This window comes from Martes martes (assembly GCF_963455335.1).
Source record: "Martes martes genome assembly, chromosome: 11".
Taxonomy (NCBI): domain Eukaryota; kingdom Metazoa; phylum Chordata; class Mammalia; order Carnivora; family Mustelidae; genus Martes; species Martes martes.
In genome coordinates, this window is record NC_137899.1 from 21,591,749 (window position 1) to 21,610,439 (window position 18,691).

The 18,691-nt window shown below is 49.7% G+C and overlaps 1 protein-coding gene across 4 annotated transcripts in view; it reads left to right on the forward strand.

Moving 5' to 3' along the window:
- Window positions 1–3,121: 3,121 nt before the first annotated feature.
- Window positions 3,122–18,691, forward strand: part of ATXN7L1 (ataxin 7 like 1) — a gene marked incomplete at its 5' end in the record, with an annotated part of 239,365 nt that continues 223,795 nt past the window's right edge. For all 4 annotated transcript variants that reach the window (XM_080817908.1, XM_080817907.1, XM_080817905.1 and 1 more), the window contains 2 exons: window positions 3,122–3,302; window positions 3,819–3,887. In XM_080817908.1, coding sequence (XP_080674034.1) covers window positions 3,122–3,302; window positions 3,819–3,887 — 250 coding nt within the window. The remainder of the gene's footprint in view (window positions 3,303–3,818; window positions 3,888–18,691) is intronic.

An 18,691-nucleotide genomic window follows, 5' to 3' on the forward strand; every position in this document is an offset into this window, starting at 1 on the left:
TCTCTGTCCCAGGGTCTCTCATATGCATGGGCTAGGGCTGTCGTCTCATCTCAAGGCTTGGCTGGAGAAAAATATGCTTCCAAACTCACTCACGTGACTATTGACCAGATTCAGCACCTCATGGGCTGTTGGACCAAGGGCTCAGTTCCTCACTGATTGTTGGCCAGAGGCCTCCCCCAGTTCCTTGCCCCCTGTGCCTCTCCATAGGGTGGCTCACAAGATGGCAGGGGGCTTCCAGGAAGAGCAAGAGTGAACAAGATAGAAGTCACAGTCTTTTTGTAACCTAACCGCAGACGTGACATCCCATTCGTTTTGCTATATTCTGTTTGTTAGTGGCAAGTCCCTAGGTCCAGCCCACCCTGAAGGGGAGGGGATCACCTAAGAGCGTGAATACAGGATGTGGGAATCACTGGCATCATCTTAGAGGCTGCCTACCACATCTTCCCTTGTACATGCAATAGAGAAATAAACACACACACACACACAAAAGTGGAAGGAAAACGAGAAAGCAGTTGGGGAAGGGAAGATGTTCCAGGATCTAATTACCTAGGCATCTGAGCTCTATCTCTCCCCAAATCCAGTCATACAACATACCCTTCAATGAGGGGCTCTCTTCACAGTCTTTCATACCTATCCCCTCCTCTACCTGCACAGGACCACCAAAGTTCATTTGGTCTTCATTTCTTCACACCACAAATATCACAGCACTACTTCACAGCACTACTCCTAACCTGCTCCATATCCAAGAAGTCTTGGGCACCACAACCTTTCTAAATCACGCTTCCTACTCACCCTTATGCACCAGAAAGCCCCTTTAAGGGCTCCCCATTGTCAAACAAAACCCAGACTCTTTAGGTGGCCATTCAGTGCCTTCCATAATTTGACCCAGGCCTAACTATACTTCCAAATCCCCAATAATAACTCATCATCCCAGGTAAACCACATACACCCCCCCCCCCAAACACACCATGCTTATGCTCAGTTTGAAACCTCCATTAATACCATTGATCCCCTTCCCTTGGCAAAACCAGTCTTCACCTTACCATGATAAATCCTCCGTAATCTCTAAGGTGCAGAGCAAATCCTATCTTCTCTGTGACACATTTTTCTGGTCATTCCAAACTAGAATTTGGTTCCTCTTATGAATAGGCGCAGCTCTGTGAGACCATACTGTTCACTGCCCTAGCCAGTCACTGGGCACTTGTCTTGTTTTTCCTAGGAGTTGATAAGTTTTACACTTTCCTACTTCCAAAGAGACCACCAGACTGCATCTATACAAGGGGCTAGGTCTCATTTGTCTTCCTCTGTGGAAGGCACTTGTCCACGAGAGGCAATATTTGTTGGATGGATGGATATTTGGAAGGAAATGTCAAGCACAGTGTCTAGCATATCCAAAGAGGTCAAAAAGTAACACATCTTTGTTAATACCCACCAATTCTTAAAATGAGAATTCTCCCTGGCATCTCAGCCACTTAGTGGTTCCTTTGTAGAAAGCCTTCCAAAGACAGCAGAGGCAAATCAAACTTGTCTGGGTCTGATGAAACACAAGCCCATTCCCACAAATACCACAACCAAAGACCAATCCATAGCTCCTCCTTCATTGCCCATCCTAAATCTGGCTTTGAGGTACAGCATGCCAAGTGCAGGTACATTAGATAGATGGCATAGCCAGGACAGAACTCAGTACGGAAAAACCTCAGATCAGTGTGTTTCAGTCACAGGGCAGAAACAAAAGTGGTAAGAACTAAAAGGGTACAGGGGAAAATGAAAGATAGATCAATAGTAGGGGAGTGTCCATATATTCTAGGTAATTCCTAGTAAACGAAAGGATTCAAAGAGAGAGAAAACAATACCAGAAGACCTTTTAATGCCTTTGTTGCTTACCCCTAGGGAGAGGAGGAGAAATCTCAATTAAAGCATCAAACACCCAAAATTCAGAGGAAATCTAACGCTTCCTTTCTAACTGGCTAGAGCAGTTACGCCTGGAGTGTATGCTCCCAGGAGTCTGATTCCTGGCCCTAGGTTGCAAGCGCTAGTCCCCGCCACCGTCGAATCACGGTAGGGAGCGCTGGAAACTGCTCCAGGGGCTTGGCCCAGTAAGCAGCGTCTTCCGTGCGGCGAGCGGGCTCTCCCGCTACCGTGATCCTGGAGCAAGGTCTGCGCAGTGGTTCGCGGAGAGCCCGAGACACGCATCGCGCGGAGCGTCTGGGGGCACCGCGGCCCTGAGTTTTGAGCTTTGCAATGTCCCGCAGCCTGACTGAGCTGGGTAGGCAGCGGGCCTTGCCCCAAACTCACCTGCGTTTTAGAACCACTTCCATCTACCCACGGGTCTCAGCTCCTAAAGGCATCCGCGGAATCCTCCACGGTCCCAAGGTCCACCGTGACAGGAAAGAGAAAGGGAGAAGGGAGTGGTGGCTGGGAGGAGAGGTCATCACCGGGGTCCCTCCCTGGCTTGGGATGCCCGGAGGGGGGAAAACCCTGCCCGGCTTCCCCTCACTGGGCCGCGGCGGTGGGGGTGGGTCTCCGTGGGGGGCGCCTCACCGTGGACGACGGGGAGCCGGCGAGGGAAGGAAACGCTGGAAGGGCTGCGTGCAAAAAACTTTCCGTCGTCTGGCGGCCACTCTGCGGGGAAGACCTCCCCGCCTCCGGCCCCGGGTCGTGCGTCTCCCCGGCCAGCCCACCCGCCGCCTCTGCCCCGCAGGCTCCGCAGGCCCCGGCCCTTCGGACGCGGGCTCCGGCCGCCGGGCGCACGAAGCGACCGAGGCGGCGGTGCCGCAGCACCTCCACGCCCGCGTTCGCCGCAGCCTCCCGGCCCCGGCACGCGGCGCTGGTGGGGCGCGCGGCCCCTTCCCCGGCGCGCGGCCCCTCCCCCGGCGCGCGGCCCCTCCCCCGGCGCGCAGGCGGGCAGGCGGGCGGGCGCGCGGCGAGCTGCGGGCGCCTCTCTGCTGCCTCTGGCGGCCGCGCACCGCCCAGCGAGGCCAGCCGGCCCCGGGCGCCGAGCGCCGACTCCGGCTCCTCCTCCTCTCTCTCCCTCTCCCCTCCTCCGCCGCCTCCCCGCGCCCTCCTCCCGTCCCTCCCTCCCTCCCCCTTTCAGAGCACTCAATGTCGGAACGTTCCGAAGATGACGTCGGAGCGTTCTCGAATCCCGTGTCTCTCGGCTGCTGCTGCCGAAGGAACAGGGAAAAAGCAACAAGAAGGAAGAGCAATGGCGACACTGGATCGCAAAGTGCCCAGTCCGGAGGCGTTTCTGGGCAAACCCTGGTCCTCCTGGATCGACGCCGCCAAATTACACTGCTCCGACAGTAAGAACCCCACCGCCTCCTCCTCCTTTTATTATCCTGTAACCTTTCCATTCACCTAGAGCCACTGGGAAAAAGTGTGTGTGTGAGAGAGAGAGTGGCCCCCGGTGTCCTCCATGCTTCTCCCTCTCTCTCTAAATAAATACACACAGAGACAGATCATCAATGCACAGAGAGAGGCCCTACTGCCAGGGCTGGCTGTCTGTCTGTCTGTGCCCGGCTCCCCGTGGCAGCCCGCGGGGTGGGCTTTCACAGCCCCACGGTGTATCTGTTTAAAAGGCTACTCTGTTGCTGCTTGCATAGTTTTTTTGGTACCTATCTGGGCCAGGTAGATGGCAATCCGGACTTGGGAGAAAATGTTGCATTGTCAATTTTTGAAAGATTTTCATGTTCAGTATTTATATCGATCTGTTTGCAAATAAACACTCTCCCTCCCCCCCCCTTGACTTTGGCTTTTCCCCCCTTTTTGATCTTTTTTTTCCCCTCATTTTCTTTTCTCCTTTTCTTTTTCATCTGCAGATGTAGATTTAGAAGAGGCTGGAAAAGAGGGTGGAAAAAACAGGGAGGTTATGAGGCTTAATAAAGAAGGTAAGTGGAGCTACTGGCATTTTAGTGTTAGCATGTGTGGTAGAATCTTCACAGGATTTTGACTATAATGTGAATTGTTCTGCTGGGTACAGAGTGACTAAGGCTTGTCAAAAATCGAGCACGCCCAGGTGACTACTGCTTCATGTTAACTTCTTTCAAAGTATAAATACAACTGGGGTGGGGGGAAGGGGGGTGACTGTGGAAGGCAGAAGTTTACAGCACTTAAGCTGGAGTCCCCCGTTTGGACCTTCTGATGCGTATCTGCCATTCACCTTTGGAGCATCATTGCTGAATGGTGGGTGGGGGGGGGTGGGGTTCGAAATCTCTGAAATGAGGTGCGGGGCTCTCTTCACCAGCATCCCAGCCTTCCTTGTGGGCGAATACACAACAGCTTAATGAGCCCACATGGTCGGTCATTCCAGCAGCTACTTCTCCACTCTCCACTGAAAACCATTGTACATGGCAGACCTTCGCAGCAAGTTACGTTCGGCCCACTTTGCGTTTGGTTACAGATGGCTGTGCGGCAGGCAGGGCTAGGGGTGTATGTGTGTGCAGCCCCCAGCCGGTTGCACATCTCTGTTTCCCCAGCCTGGAAATACAGTCCCCGAAAGGGGACACAGTGAGGCAATAGGTCATCCCAGACAGAGGCAGGGGAGGGAAGCCACAGCCTGCTGGAACTGGGCATCAGACACACATGGTCATCATAAATAAATCATATCCTGGTTGCGTTTGCAGGCCTGCCGTATGTAACTCTGGCCTCTGGGCTTCACGTGGAAGCAACTCCAGAGGCCACTTTCTGTTGAACAAATGGATGGGTTCATTTGAATTGCGATTTACTCACTGGTGTCTTGTAAACATGGCTGGCTGAAATTGGGGTGGGAGGAAGGCATGAGGGGGCAGAAAAGGTTGGTGGGAAGTGTTGAAGGAGTTCAGCCATCACTAGGCCGTGGGAGCATTGCTCATCCAGAACGAATGGAGGAAAGGCCAGTCAGACTCCCAAGAATGGTCTCCCTCCTAAACCAGGATATCACCCCGGAAGGCAGTTAAAACCTACTTGGAAACGTTTTGTGGATCAGTACCTGAGACGGTCGGGTTTTTGGGCCCAGGGATTTCCTGACCATCCAGCCAGAGGAGAATCTGTGCCTTGGAAAAAAGAGCATGGAGGTTAAAATATTCAAGGACAGTTCTCTAGCATAGTGTTCCTGCTAATTAATCACTTCGGGAACGAAACCTTATTCTAAAGATGTTTGCTTCTAAATATCTTAGTGTGATCCCTGCCATGTGTCTCCAGGATGCACGAGGGAACGATGTCAAGTGGAAATCTTACAAGTGGCAGCTTATTGGCGCTAAATGTCCATGTGTGTTGGCAATGGAACGTATCTCTCGAAATTGGTTTTCTTTACAAACTCTTGAGATCTTTAAGAGCTCATGGGACTCCATTGTCAGATCACTGGCTGTGAAAAGGTTTCCACAAAGGAAGATGAGGTTGTGAAAACCTTTAAATAAGTTGAGTAAAGGTCATGGTGTGTCACCGATTGGTACCTTTCAGGCCTAGGCGGCAGATTCTGACCATACCCACCCAAAACTCGTCTTCTGCCCCCTCCTCCCTGCATCTGTCTCAAAAGCCTGTTGTTCACAGATTCTCTTTGCCTCTTGGGAGACAGATTCTTTTAAGGAAAAATGAAAAGCTCTCCTTTCCTCAGAAGTCACAAGTGGTACATCCTGCTTATTACAGCTTTTGTCCTGTAAAGGTACAAAGATTTAGCTCCTAATTATATGAGTTTGCATTAAGGACGCCCACTGTTCGGTGTAACGTGCGTTTGCTGAGTTCACCAAATAGCCACGCATGGGTTGAAATCTCTTTGTTCGTGGGCCTGGTGGAGCAGGCTTGGCTTAGCAGTGCCTGAAGGTCTCCCTGGTGTTTGCATACGGTTGTCTGCAGAGGTGGAGGATACAGTAGTCAATATCTATCACGACCCATCCCCACCCCCGCCATCATGGTGAGGAATTGAAGGGTCGCACTGGGACTCTGTATCGGCATGTTTGGTTGCTGAGATCTCCAGAAACACTGGTTGCATTAGTCTCACCATGGGCCTTGTTGGAGTCACCACATGGGTGACCTCCAGATGGATATGGGTTTGTGGATGGAAAGGACATCCAGGACGCAAAGTGACCTAGGTGTGATCATTGTTTACCCATGTGTGGGAAGCACACAGACTGGCCGTGATGCTGCTGGGAGGGAGCAGGTCTTGGGAAGAAGTTTGGGCTTTGATGGCAGCGAATGGGTAAGGAACGCCAAGTGTGAAATCAAGGGCTGTGATCCATAGTTGAATATACTTTAAACTGCGGTGAAAGAACTCTAACATGAAATTTACCATTTTAACCATTTTAAATAGTATAATTCAGTGGTGCTCAATGCATTTACAGTGTTGTACAGCCATCATCTCTGTACGTTTCCTGAACTTTTTCATCATCCCAGCCGGGAACCCTGCAGCCTTTATACGATAACTCCCCATTGCCCCTCCCCTCAGCCCAGGAAACCTCTGTGCTATCTTCTGCCTCTAGGCAGAATTCTGCCTATTTTAAATTCTCTCTCTCTCCCCCACTCCTCTTTTTCTCTCCTCCCCCTTCTCTTTCTCTCTCTCTCTAAAATGCAGTATTTGTCTTTTTGTGTCTGGCTTATTTCAGTTAGCATGACATTTTCATCATTTATCCACACTGTAGCAGGTGTCAGAATTTTTTCCCTTTTTACGGCTAAATAATATTCCATGGTGTGTATAGACCCCGGTTTACTTGGGCAGTCATCTGGTGATGGGCATTTGGCTTGTTTCTGCCTTTCGGCTATAATGAATAACGCTGCTGTGACCGTTGTTGTGATATGGGATATTTTATAGATGAAGCTCAGGGAGGAAAGTTAGGCTGGAAATGTGAAAGAAGAAACATTTTGCCTTCTGCCTGTATTTGGCCACAGCGTCAGAAGACCCAGGAAGGACTTGCCGGCGTTTGGGATAGCCTGGTTATTGGAATGTGCTTCCTTCTTCCTTTCACCTTTTGTGGCTTCGGTTCTCCACCTGTATCAGTAGGAAACATTAACCGGATGCTTCAGAATTTCCGTAGTGAATTCTTCGCATTCATGTTGTTATTTCATCCAAAGTTTGCAAAAATCACAGACAAGAGGAATTTGGCAAAACACCCTCGAACCTTGCCAGCTTGTCACCTGGGTTCAGAAGGTGTTGCGAACTGCGTGCTTGGATGTGGTAACTGGGGGTTACGCCGAGGGCGGCCTGGAGTGCCCACGGAGCAGGAGAGAGGGCTCTGGGGCAGCTTCCTAAAGTACCCCTGCATGACCTTGGGAACATCGGCTCCCTTCTCCAGGCCTGTCCTCTCACTTGTAAAGTAAGGGAGTGGGATGACACATCCCCCAGGGTCCCTTTGAGACGGCTGACCCTGACTCTCTCTACAGAATGTACCCCTGTTTGAGATCCAGTCATACCACTCCAGGCTGTTTTTAAAGAAACAACAGCCCTCGCCTTAAAAATATCTCAGCTAACTACTACACACTGGGTCTGTTTTCTCATTTTATAATCTCTTGGTGGCAAACATTACCGCATCTCCTACACAAGCAAATAGTTTGTGAAGATTGTGTGGCCTTTAGGTGTCTGAGAACACTGAGGGTCTGAGTTTCAAAACCGAGGCTCACATGTCCTCCCGAAGTAGAGAGTAAGTGGACCTCAGTCAGCCTGGACCATTGAGGCACCGACATTCCTTCAGGGGGAGAAGGGTCCCAGAAACCTTGTTAGTCTAATCTAAGATGTGAAATTCATCCATGATAGAAAATTCCAAGGAAGGCCATTCATCTAGCTAACCTTTTAAAATAATTTTCTCCCTCTAGCTTCATAGATTTATCTGAAGACTTTTTTTTCCCCCAGCTAATTGGAAAAAAGCTCTGTGATTTAGAAGGATGGTCTTTGTTTCTCATTGGCTCACCTGAACTTTATTTTTTTTTAAGAATTTATTTATTTATTTGACAGAGAGAGAGAGATCACAAGTAGGCAGAGCAGCAGCAGGCAGAGAGAGAGGAGGAAGCAGGAAGCAGGCTCTCTGCTCAGCAGAGAGCCCGTTGTGGGTCTCGATCCCAGGATCCTGAGATCATGACCCAGGCCCAAAGACAGAGGCTTAACCAGCTTAGCCACCCAGGCTCCCCTGAACTTTTTTTAAGGATGTCAATTTGTAAATCGGGAACAGTGTGTAAATGGCTCATGAGTGCCTAGATCTGTATAAAATGGAGGTGCTAACAGGGTTGTGAGCACTGACTGAGATAATAGAAAAGGACCCAGCAAACAGAAAGCACATAATGTTTGCCTCTATTCCTTTTTTTAACTGTTATTATGATTATCATTTATTAATGAAACCGGTTCTAGAACAGTTTATTATTATACTTAACTAGGACTTTCAACTACCCGGTGACAAATGGAAGAGAGATCCTGTATCAGAAATTTCATTTTTAGAGTAAACCGTGTTATCGTAATTTTATAAAGCTAGCGATTTTTTAGAAACCGCTTTCTATGACATCCATGTGTTTTGTGGAGTGCAATTAATATGTAGTCATTGATAACTCTTATCAGGAGTTAGAAAATATACTTAGGCAGTTTCGGGCCTATGGCTAAGGAGGGTTTACAGAGATCTCTCTGGGGACTGGGGAGATGTAAAGAATAATTCAAAAAATTGATCGATAAGTTGTTTTATCTCGTCACTGAGACAAGGAAGCCCTCCAGAGATCCTTGTTTGGGTCTTTGGGAAATTGATGCTGGTTTCTGTGGGCATTTGTCTGTGTTTTAATGTTCCCAGATGTTCTGATTTGATGGAGGTAAACTTACGGAATGCGTCCGATTTGGAAACTCTGCTGGGCTAGTAAGGTCTCACCGTGACTGTAAGAGTTTGCTGCTCTTCCCTGAGGTGCTGGCGGAGTTGGGCTGGAACAGAGGAGGAAGCCGGGAACGTGGGAACGTGTTCAGCTCAGGTTTAGGAGGCTTGCCGTTGTGGCGGGATGGGAGCAAATTGGAGGCAAAGGTGGCAGCTGACTGGGGAAGAGTGAGGCGTTCTTAGAAGCCAAGCCAGGGAAGCCAGGCACAAGTGGTGGGGATCTATGGGAATCCGCAGGGAGCTTCCTTTTGTCATTATACAGACAACTCTGTATCTATGCTAATAGGAGATGGGAAGACACCAAGTCCACAGATTACACAGATAAACCTCATTTTTGCATTAATTTCACCTTCCTTGCCCATGAAGCCTACCTGTCTCCCTTTTGGCTAACAAGCAGCAACATTTGTTCGCTTTGACGTTTCATGATTGTCTCTCTCGTCTCGCCCAGCGTTTGGGATGAAAGGACAGGAGAGACCGAGTGGCCTCCAGGTGGCAGGGAGGCAGGCTGGAAAGGAGGAGAAAGGCCTGGAGAATGAATAAGCTTTGTAGTTGCCTCCAACTGATGGGGCAGGGAGGGGGATGCCAGGACCAAGACCACAAAGCAGAGAGAGAGAGAGAGAGAAAGAGAGAAAATGCATGTTTTCAAAGCCATCTAGTTTGGAAAACATAAAGTTTCTAAAATGAGTGACTCTTTATCCATACAAGCATTTCCATGTGCCGGGGTCTTCATGTGGAGAAAATGTGGCTCTGGCTCCTTCCAAAACAGGAAGTGAGGGTGGGCACACTTTGAAACACTGTATGTGAATTTGGCTTCGAAGCACGGTTCGCTGTGCTGGGCTCTCATCATGTGTCATTCTACACGAGCCATTTTTTTTTTTTTAATCTCTAGAAGATGTCCACTTTTATACAGATCCAGCCATCCAAATGCTTCTTATTTTCTTTAGTAATGGTCACAGGTTACGAAATCCAAAAGGGTATGCGGTGGAAAGGAAGTCTCCCTGCTCCCACCCCATCCCCCATTCCCCTTGGCTTCCAGTAGATTCATACACGGTTTTTCCTTCTTGCACCGTCCCCCGCCGATCCCCCAGTGTGGATAATGGCATCCCCTGGAGGTGCTGCTTGGTGTCCCACCGTAACCACTCATCTTACAGAGTGGTCCGTGGCCCTTCCACAAGGAGCTGCCACTTTCGCCTTTTGGTGCCTGTGCGGTAGGATGATCACTAAAGCCTCTGAGTGTCTTGCTGAGTTTTTAATATCCCCTCCTGCATTCTTGGCCTCGGCCGTGCATTGGAGACTGAGCGAGCTCTCGCAGCGCGCCAGCCCTGGGCTGGGTGTGGGGAGACAGCCATGAAATAGCACAGCCTCTGCCTCGTGGCGCTGCCACAAAGTTGTGGTGACTGCGGTGTGCGCTCTGAAAGGAAACATTGGGGTGCCGTTGAGCGGCATGTTGGCAGGACCTCACTTACATTAGGGGCTCAGTGAAGGCCTTCCTCTGAGGATATTTTATGTGTGCCAAAATCTGGAGGACAAATGGAGGTCTCCATGTGCAGGGCTGGCCAGGACAGAGTTAAAGGAAGCAACACGTGCAAAGGCCCAACACGTGAGAGAATATAGAATGTTCTAGAAACAAAGAAGTCTGTCCCTAGAGGGATGACAGCAGAGCAGAGAGTTCTAGCAAAGTTTCCCAACAGTGGCATTCCTTCTTTATGGTGGGGGACCATCCTGGGCATTGCAGGCTGCTTAGTGGCAAGCCTGGCCTCTACCAGTAGAGTTCAGTGGCTCCCGTCCCCAAGACATCTCCAGACATTGCCAGAGTTCCACTGGGGCATGGTAAAAATCACCCAGATAGAGAATCTGGTGTAGGGGGATGCTGGAAAAGAAGACAAAGGAAAGTAGACTTAGGATTTTCACAGAAATATTCTGCTCCTGCCTGCCTCTGTCTTAGGCCTACATCCCGGGGGAGGGTCAACCCCAGTGAACCCCTGGCAGGTGTCTATGCAGCTGTGACATCCCTGGGCCCTGGGTTGCATTTAGGAGGAGCTAAAGAGAGCGGACTCGCTCCCTGCAGGAGCTCTCCTCCTAAGGTTTTCAGGATGGCTTCTCCAAACCTTCAGTTCCATTCTGTCATAAATGGTGACAGTGGTGAGATTCAGGTTCTAATTCTGGGTGGCCCAGCCCTCCCTTGCTGTGGGTAGAGGAGACCCCAAGGCGCCGATTCCGATAATGGTGAAGCATTAAGGATCTCGGAGTATGTTTAAAGTCAGGCTGGAAATACAACTGGCTTTCTGTGCAGTTTGATTACCCACGGGATTTGTCTGAATTGGGGATGCACATGACAGAGAGCAAAGCAGCTAGCTTCAGGATTCCCATGTTCAAGATGAGGAGATAGGGTGGGCAGAGGAGGTCTCATTCCTGAGGGCTTCTGACCTGGGTGTCAAGTGGTCTGTGGCATTACTTAGAACTGGAAGGCCGTGTTCACTGCAGCCTGTGGTTCTCAGGGGTTGGCCGGCTCTGCTTCTGAAGTGATTTAGAAGAGTGAGGCCAATTCTGTTCCTGCTCACTCTTCTGTGTATGTGTGTTTCTGTCCTTTGGACTAACCTGTCCTTTGCAACACTTCATTTCACTCATGACATCCTTCAGAAGTAGACCTAAGGTGGTAGCAGACACAGTAAGACCCTGCCCTGGTCAAATTCCCTTTTACCCACGGACCCCGTGGGCTGAGGTAGCCCGGTTCTTACACCTGCACACTAGGATCATTTAGTGACCACAGTAGGAGTGACGTCCCCACGATGGTGACTTAGGTTGTTCCTGACCTCACTCCTCCTCACAAGAATAGCTAACAACTATTTGTGGATGAGGCACCACAGGGAGAATCTGAGAACGTGGCAGGGGGCAGGGGCTGAGGTGCCCCCTGCACCACAGAGAGCAGGACAGACAGCACGGGAGGGTAGGAGGAGCACTGCTCACTGCCCGCAGTGGCCTTCCCCGGGCTGGCACAGCACCACACGGAGAGGGCGCCTTGTGCCCTGGCTCCTTTCAGGAGAAGAGAGCCCTGGGTGGGGGAAACATCCAGCTCTTGGGAGTGCCCTCTCTGGTTTCACCTCACAGGGGGAGTCTGTGGGGCTTGACTCCTGGGAGTCCAATTGTGAATGTAATAATCCAATGTAGCCATAATGGAGAGGAAGATGGTTAGCCAGTGGGTTGGCCTTTTTCCATATTGTGGAAACCGAATGTCAAAAACTGACTTCCACGTCTCTCTCTCCTGAAACTCCTGGTGCAATGTTGTGTCGATGACATGCTCCAGCCAATGCTGTTTGGCTGGCATCCTCTCATTCTCTCCTGTGGCAGAGCTCAGACTGGCCACTTCAGCCAAATGGACCTGGCTTGAGACCCTGAGGCACTTGAACTAATGAGGGGAGGCTAGGAAATCCCTTCCTGCAAGTGGGCTGAGCTCGAGGAGCCTTAGCATTCAGGGGCTAGACTTGGCTCACCCAGTTGCCTCTAAGCAAAGCTGGAGTCCCACTGTGAGGAGCGCTTTTGTTTTTAGGCAGATGTTTTATCCTCGTACCTGTGGTTCATAACACAATCCCACTTGCCAAGTTTAAAGGATTAGGTACTTAAAGGAAAAAGGAAGCCCAGTAAGTACTCCCAAGAGCAGGACAAAGTGGTACTAGGTCACCAGAGTGGGGAAGATGAAAATGACTCCGTGATGGAAGGAGTGGTCAGTGTATCTACTCCAGGGAGCTACATGGGGTTCTCTGGCGGGAGTGAGGGACTGCACCTGCACACCTGGCGTGGGGACACAGGGCACCCAAACCCATGCCACAAACCAGGGTATAAAGATGGTTGAGACACGTTCCCAGCTTGGTCCTATCAGACTAAGTAGAATCTGGTTCTTTCTAAGAGTATATTGGGCATGGGGTACCTGGGGGGCCCAGTCGTTAAGCATTTGCTTTCAACTCAGGTCATGAGCCCAGGGTCCTGGGATCGAGCCCCTGCTTGGTCTCCCTGCTCAGCGGGAAGCCTGCTTCTCCCTTTCCCTCTGCCCTTCTCCCTGCGTATTGCGCATGTGCGCTCTCTCTCTCTCAAATAAATAAAACCTTAAAAATATATATATATATTGGGCACAGAGGGGCCGAGACTGTATGTTCCACTTACAGAGGTTCCGAAAGTAGTAAAATTCACAGAGATGTAGTAGGGCGCTGGCTGCCAGGGGCAGGGGGAGGGTGGGAAAGGGAGACTTAGTGTTTCATGGGCACAGAGTTCCAGTCGGGAGAGATGACTAAGTTCTGGAGAAGGATGGTGGCGACAGCTACAAGCCCATTTGAACATACTTCATGCCACCAAACTGTATGCTTAAAAATGGTTCAAGTGGTAGATTTTATGTCCTGTGTATTTTAGCATAGGAGTGCATTGGCACTGCAGACCCGGAAGTTTTAGAGAGAGTTCTTTAAATTTCACCTGTGCTCCTTCCTAGCTGTGGAGTGCCACACTTCTCTGAGCTTCAATTTTCTCCTTTTCAGAATGGGGATAAGTTCTTGGGGTTGTTGATGGGATACTCTGTGGCATACAGCAGGTGCTTAATAATGTAAGCTCTCGTCACGACCGTTGCTTTTACCAGGCATGTGGGTCCTCTCCTTGGCCTTGGTGGAACGGCCACTTGCACAGGCTCCAGGGATGTGTCTGGGGTTTACTGGGGTTTACAGGGGTTTACTGGGGTTCTTTGAGGATGCCAGGAATCCAGTCACAAGGAGTTGGACTGATGTCCCTGTGCTATTAGTTTTTATAAGTGATTACCAGGTTCAGTTTTTTGGAGTGTGGTCGTTCTGGGGACCGTGCATTGAAATCTCTAGGTCCTGAGCAACCCAGCCTGTGGTGTACTGAATCAGGAGCACCGGGAGTGGATTTTGGGGGCTCTTCGGGGGGGCTTTGGGGGCTCTTGGGGGGGCTTTGCTGTTCACCCAACTTTCTGAATCGCTCTTTATGGGCTCTGAGAAATGACTCTTGGCTCTGTCCACCTTGAGAATCCCTTGCGAAGGGATTTTGAAGAACAAAAACACAGGACCACTCCCAGAGATTGTGACTCCACAGGGCTGGTTTAAGGGGTTCTAGGTCACTGCGTACATATCTTTAAAAATAAGAGTCCTAGCTGCCTTTATTGGGCATTGACCAGGAGCCAGACACAGAGCTAAGTGTGCATTGTTTCACTTAACCCTTATGACCACCTATGAGGCAATTCCTATTATCAGCCCCATTTTAAAGATTGGAAACTGAGGCTCAGCGAGGTTAAGTGATTTACCCAAGGTGATACAGCTGGGAAGTAGTAGAGCTGGGATTTGAACCCAGAGGCAGGTTGACCCCAGAGGCTGTATCCTTAAGCCCTGGGTCCCAGTATTGCCCCAGGAGCAGATTTAGGACAAAAGTGAGGCAGGCGGGACCCCCAGGACCCGTATTTGAGGAGGTACGTCCTTAACTGTCGCACCCTGGGCGCCTCCCTAGCCTCACCCCAGGACCAGCCCTGTGACAGAGGGTGTGTCCTTAAGCAAAATGGTTGCAGTTTCCTTCCCCCCTCATGGGGGGAAGCCTGCAGAGGGGGCCCCACCCCTGCCCCCAGTGACCCGCTTTCCCATCTCAGAGCTCCCCCCACTCCCGCCGCCCGCTCTGAGGCCTCTGTGGTCGGAGTCCTGGCCTCAGGGGAATCTCAGGAGCTGACTCAAACTGTTCCTTTTTGGGAGAAGGTGTTAGCAAAGATGGTTGCCAAGCAACTCCAGGGGCATCTATCTACAGTGATGATTTCTCTCTTTTTCCCCCCTTTTGAACATCTTCTAGGCCGCTTTTCAGGTTCTCTGTTGTTAGCGTTTTCATGAAGGCTGCACTCCTTCCGATGATGGAAAGAAGATAGCTTTTCAATACCCGCCACCTTAGAGGTGTCCTTTTGAAGGGTGATGCGCCCGCTAAGTGGGTGTGAAAGACCTTTGCTTCCTCAGCCACACTGACACCCTCCTTGTCACAGGCTCCAAGGGGACTGGAGCAGCCGAGAAAGGCACAGAATGCCTCTCCCACGGAGGCCAGGACCAGGGCCATGGGGTGACGTCTGGTTCTGGGACTTGGGTTCGCCTACTCTCCGTTAACCTGGGCACTTGGGCTTTTGTGTGTGACGACCTGGCTGGTCCCGAAGGAGCTGGCGTTTCTCTCTGTCTCTCTGTCTCTCTCTCACTCACCCTCAGTGGTTTCACAGATAAGAGCTCTTGACATGTGTTTCCTCTTCAGTATTGTCCCCACTCCTGCTTGGTCACCTCCTCAGTGTGGGGTTTCAGGTGGCCTTTGACAGACCCCAGACCCCTTAGTCTGCCGGCAGGTGACCTGACCCCTCCGGCAGGGGCTGAGAGCATGTGGGTTGGAGCACCTTCCTCACACAACAGAATCTGCCCTAGGCTGGTTTGGAAGAAAGACAAACACGGGGAGGTGAAAACAGTCACATGTGGGTAGGGTTGACTCCATTTGGCCAACCCACCCGTGACAGACAGCCCTGGGAGCCCTGTCCTCAAACTCCAGGCTTCTTCTGTTCCTTGCATTGCATCCTTGACCTTGACTGTGCTTGGCTTTCTCGCCATCTTCTGAGAAGCAGGGCAAGGCTGGAAGAGAACACGGAATTCATATGAGTCCTGCCACCTTCAGAGGCTCGGGCCAAACACCGAACTGCAGAAGATAGTGGAAAATAGAGATACGTTCAGTTTCATGCAAGTGCAGTAGATGATAATCCAGCCTTCAATGGAATGATTAGAGATTTCATTAGTAGACCTTCTTGGAGCGTTTTAGAAATTATACTTTCTTTTCCAAAGTCTCGGTGACACCCACTTTTATGCCTCTTCTGCCAGCTCCTGTCCGCTCCTCCCTCCAGAGTTTGTTCTGTGTCAGGCGAACCCGGCTCCCAGCTCGCACCACAGACGTTACCTCTGTGTGGTGACTCTGGCGTGTGCGCCTCCAGTCCTGGCCCCTTCCCCGCAAGTGCGCAGCCCACGCCTCTGGTGCGCTGCACTGGACAGACCCCCACAGGGGTCCCAACCGCACCCCGTGATGCCACTAGGCAGGCGCAGAGCCTTCTCTGTATCTTGCCTTCTCTGCTGTCTTTAGAAAGCCCCCCCATCTCCCCACCCTCCCTCCCTCCTCTCTAGAGTGATTCTCTGAGCCTCCCCATTTCTTCCCGCACTCTCCCCACCCCCACCCCCAGGCTAGTTTGCCTCGTAGCCTACCTAGATTTTTTATAATAGCTGCTTAATTGGTCTCCCTGACTCCATCTTCCTGCATACCACTTCAAAATTAATCTCCTGAAAAGTCACATTGTATCAGGTTGTTCCTCAAATGAAAACCTCTCATCACTTCCTGAGTGACCAAAGCTGACGCTGTAGTCCAGGTCCTGCCTGCCTCACCCCTCCAAATGCCATAGGTGGTTTGCCCCTCACCGCCTTAGACAAGCCCTGCTCCTTCCTGGTCCCGGTGTCTGCCTCAGTGGGGTCCTCCGCTTCTAGAACCTTCCCCGCAAGTGAATGCTTCTCATTCTGCAGGGCCCCGGGCCACATTCTCTCTCTGAGGAAGCCTCCCCCAGCCTCTCAGGCTGCACAGCCCAGACCCCTGAGGGCTGTACCCACCATGTACTTCGGCATTAGAGTCTTCCCGCTTCAAGGCCGTTTCACTGTCTACCAGACCATTCCACTATTGACCTGATGGAGGAGGAGGGACTGTACCTTCCCTTTTTCCTTCCTCAGGTATTTTCAACCAGCAGAGCGCTTCATTTCAGCTATGCATCCAATTTGTTTTTCAGGCCCCCATCTTGATGTACCTGTATTTTAATTTCTTTTCTTCCTTTCCTCTTTTTTTTTTATTTTTTTAAACTGCGGTTACATACAAATAACAAAGAATTTAACCATCTTACTTTTTAAGGAGTTCAGTAGTGTTAAGGACATTCATGTTATGCAGCCCATCTCCAGAACTCTCATCGTCTTAGAAAACTGAAACTCTACGTCCTTTAAACAATTCCACACGTACGTCTTCCTTTTTAAATGCCGTCTGGAGATGACTTATGAGTTTCCTTGATTTATCGCCTGATGTTTTCAAAGTTGTTGAGATTCTAAGCATTGGCAGGACTCCTGAAGTTTCTGTTTTGGTGGATATTTGGAGCAAGAATGCAAAAAGGCCCGGCTGCACTTAGTGGTTCCATGTGGGTCCCTCTGCCAGCAGTGTAAGTTCAGTGGAAAAGTGCTGTAATTTGGGCCCCTGCACAGCCTAAAGTTTCCCAGTTCAGATCTGATGTAACCCCCACCTGGCGTCCTCCTTTCTGTGCCCTCCATCTTATACTGATACTGAAATTTTCATACGTACAAAAAAGCCGGAACGATAGTACTATAGCCCTTCATCTAAGCTCCACTTAGAGTGAAAAATTAGTGCACATTTCTTCTGTGCTTTCCTATAAAGATAGAAATTTTGGTAGCATTTGGAAATAAGTCGTAGACAGCATGACACTTCACCTCGAAATATTTATCATTTTGACACATCTTGGTTGTGCAACCTTGGGCCACTACTCACTTAAGTTCTCAGAGCCTCATTTTATTATAAATATGTATGTGTGCTTTTGCTGAACATTTGGAAGTATGTCGCAGACAGCATGGCACTTCACTTGTAAATACTGTATCCTGCGTCCCCTAAAAACAAAGGCATTCTCCTACATCATCGTAACACCAGCATCACATTTAGAAAACTAATGTTAATCCCCAGTAGCATCTAATATCCAGTTCATGTTCATCCTTCCCCTGTTATCCTCCCAAAAACCTTTATAGCTACTCTCTTCTCAGCTGCTTTTTTTTTTTTTTTAATGTATATAGCCAGATTCTATCAAGGTTCATGCGTTACATTCGGCTGTTATGTCTCTTTAATCAGTTTTAATCTAGAATAGTGCCCCCCATATGTGTGTGTATATCTGTATGGATGTTTATGTATATATTTTTGTGTGTCATCTATAAAACATTGCCATTTAAAATGCTTCACATTCTGCTCATGGTGTCATGTATCTTGTTTTTCTAGGCCTTGTTTTTCCCTCATAGTTGAAGTTTTAGAGCTAAAGTCTCCAAGTTAGGCTCTGCATTTTGGCAAGAATTCTGAGTGATTCTGAGTGCCTCGTTAAGCATCTCGCCATGTCAGGGCACGCCATTATTAGGTATTGGTCGCTCGGTAAGCGGGTGCCCACCTCTCTCCATGCCAAAGCCGTTTTCCTTCTGCAATCGGCATGTCGTTCTGTGGGTGCTGCTTTGGCACCAAGTGAATGCCCAGTTCCCCGATAAGAGATTTCATGGAATTGGCTTGGTATCCGTCGATAATCCTTGCTTGGATCGCTTACTTCTTGGGGGGGTTGTAGAACGATCTTTTTCAAATTCTTTCATTTTATCTACATTTATTGGCTGACATTCATCTATAAAGAAGACCTGTTTCTCATCAGCAGGGGTGAAATTTTCAATTCCCCCTAAAAAGGCAAAAATACAGTCTTTCCCTCTAATTACCAATTTCCAGGGTAAGGAGTTGAACCCCCGTGATTTAAGGCAAAGAGGAACAAGGCCAAGGACTGGGCACACCAGCATTTCAATAGGACGTATGTGTAGTGAGAAAACCCATAATCATAGGAATCTAGAGAGGGTGAGCTTTGTAGTGCAAACCTCGGAAGTCAAGTGTGACCCCATCTTGGTTGGTAGAGCATGAGTTCACAAACTTTGAGCAACATTACCCCACACGCTCAAGTGATCCTCTTCTCCTTTAATTTGGACCTTCTCTTCTTTAATTTGGAGAAGGAAAGAGATAATTACACCTAAAATAATCTTTCTGCCACCTTTTAG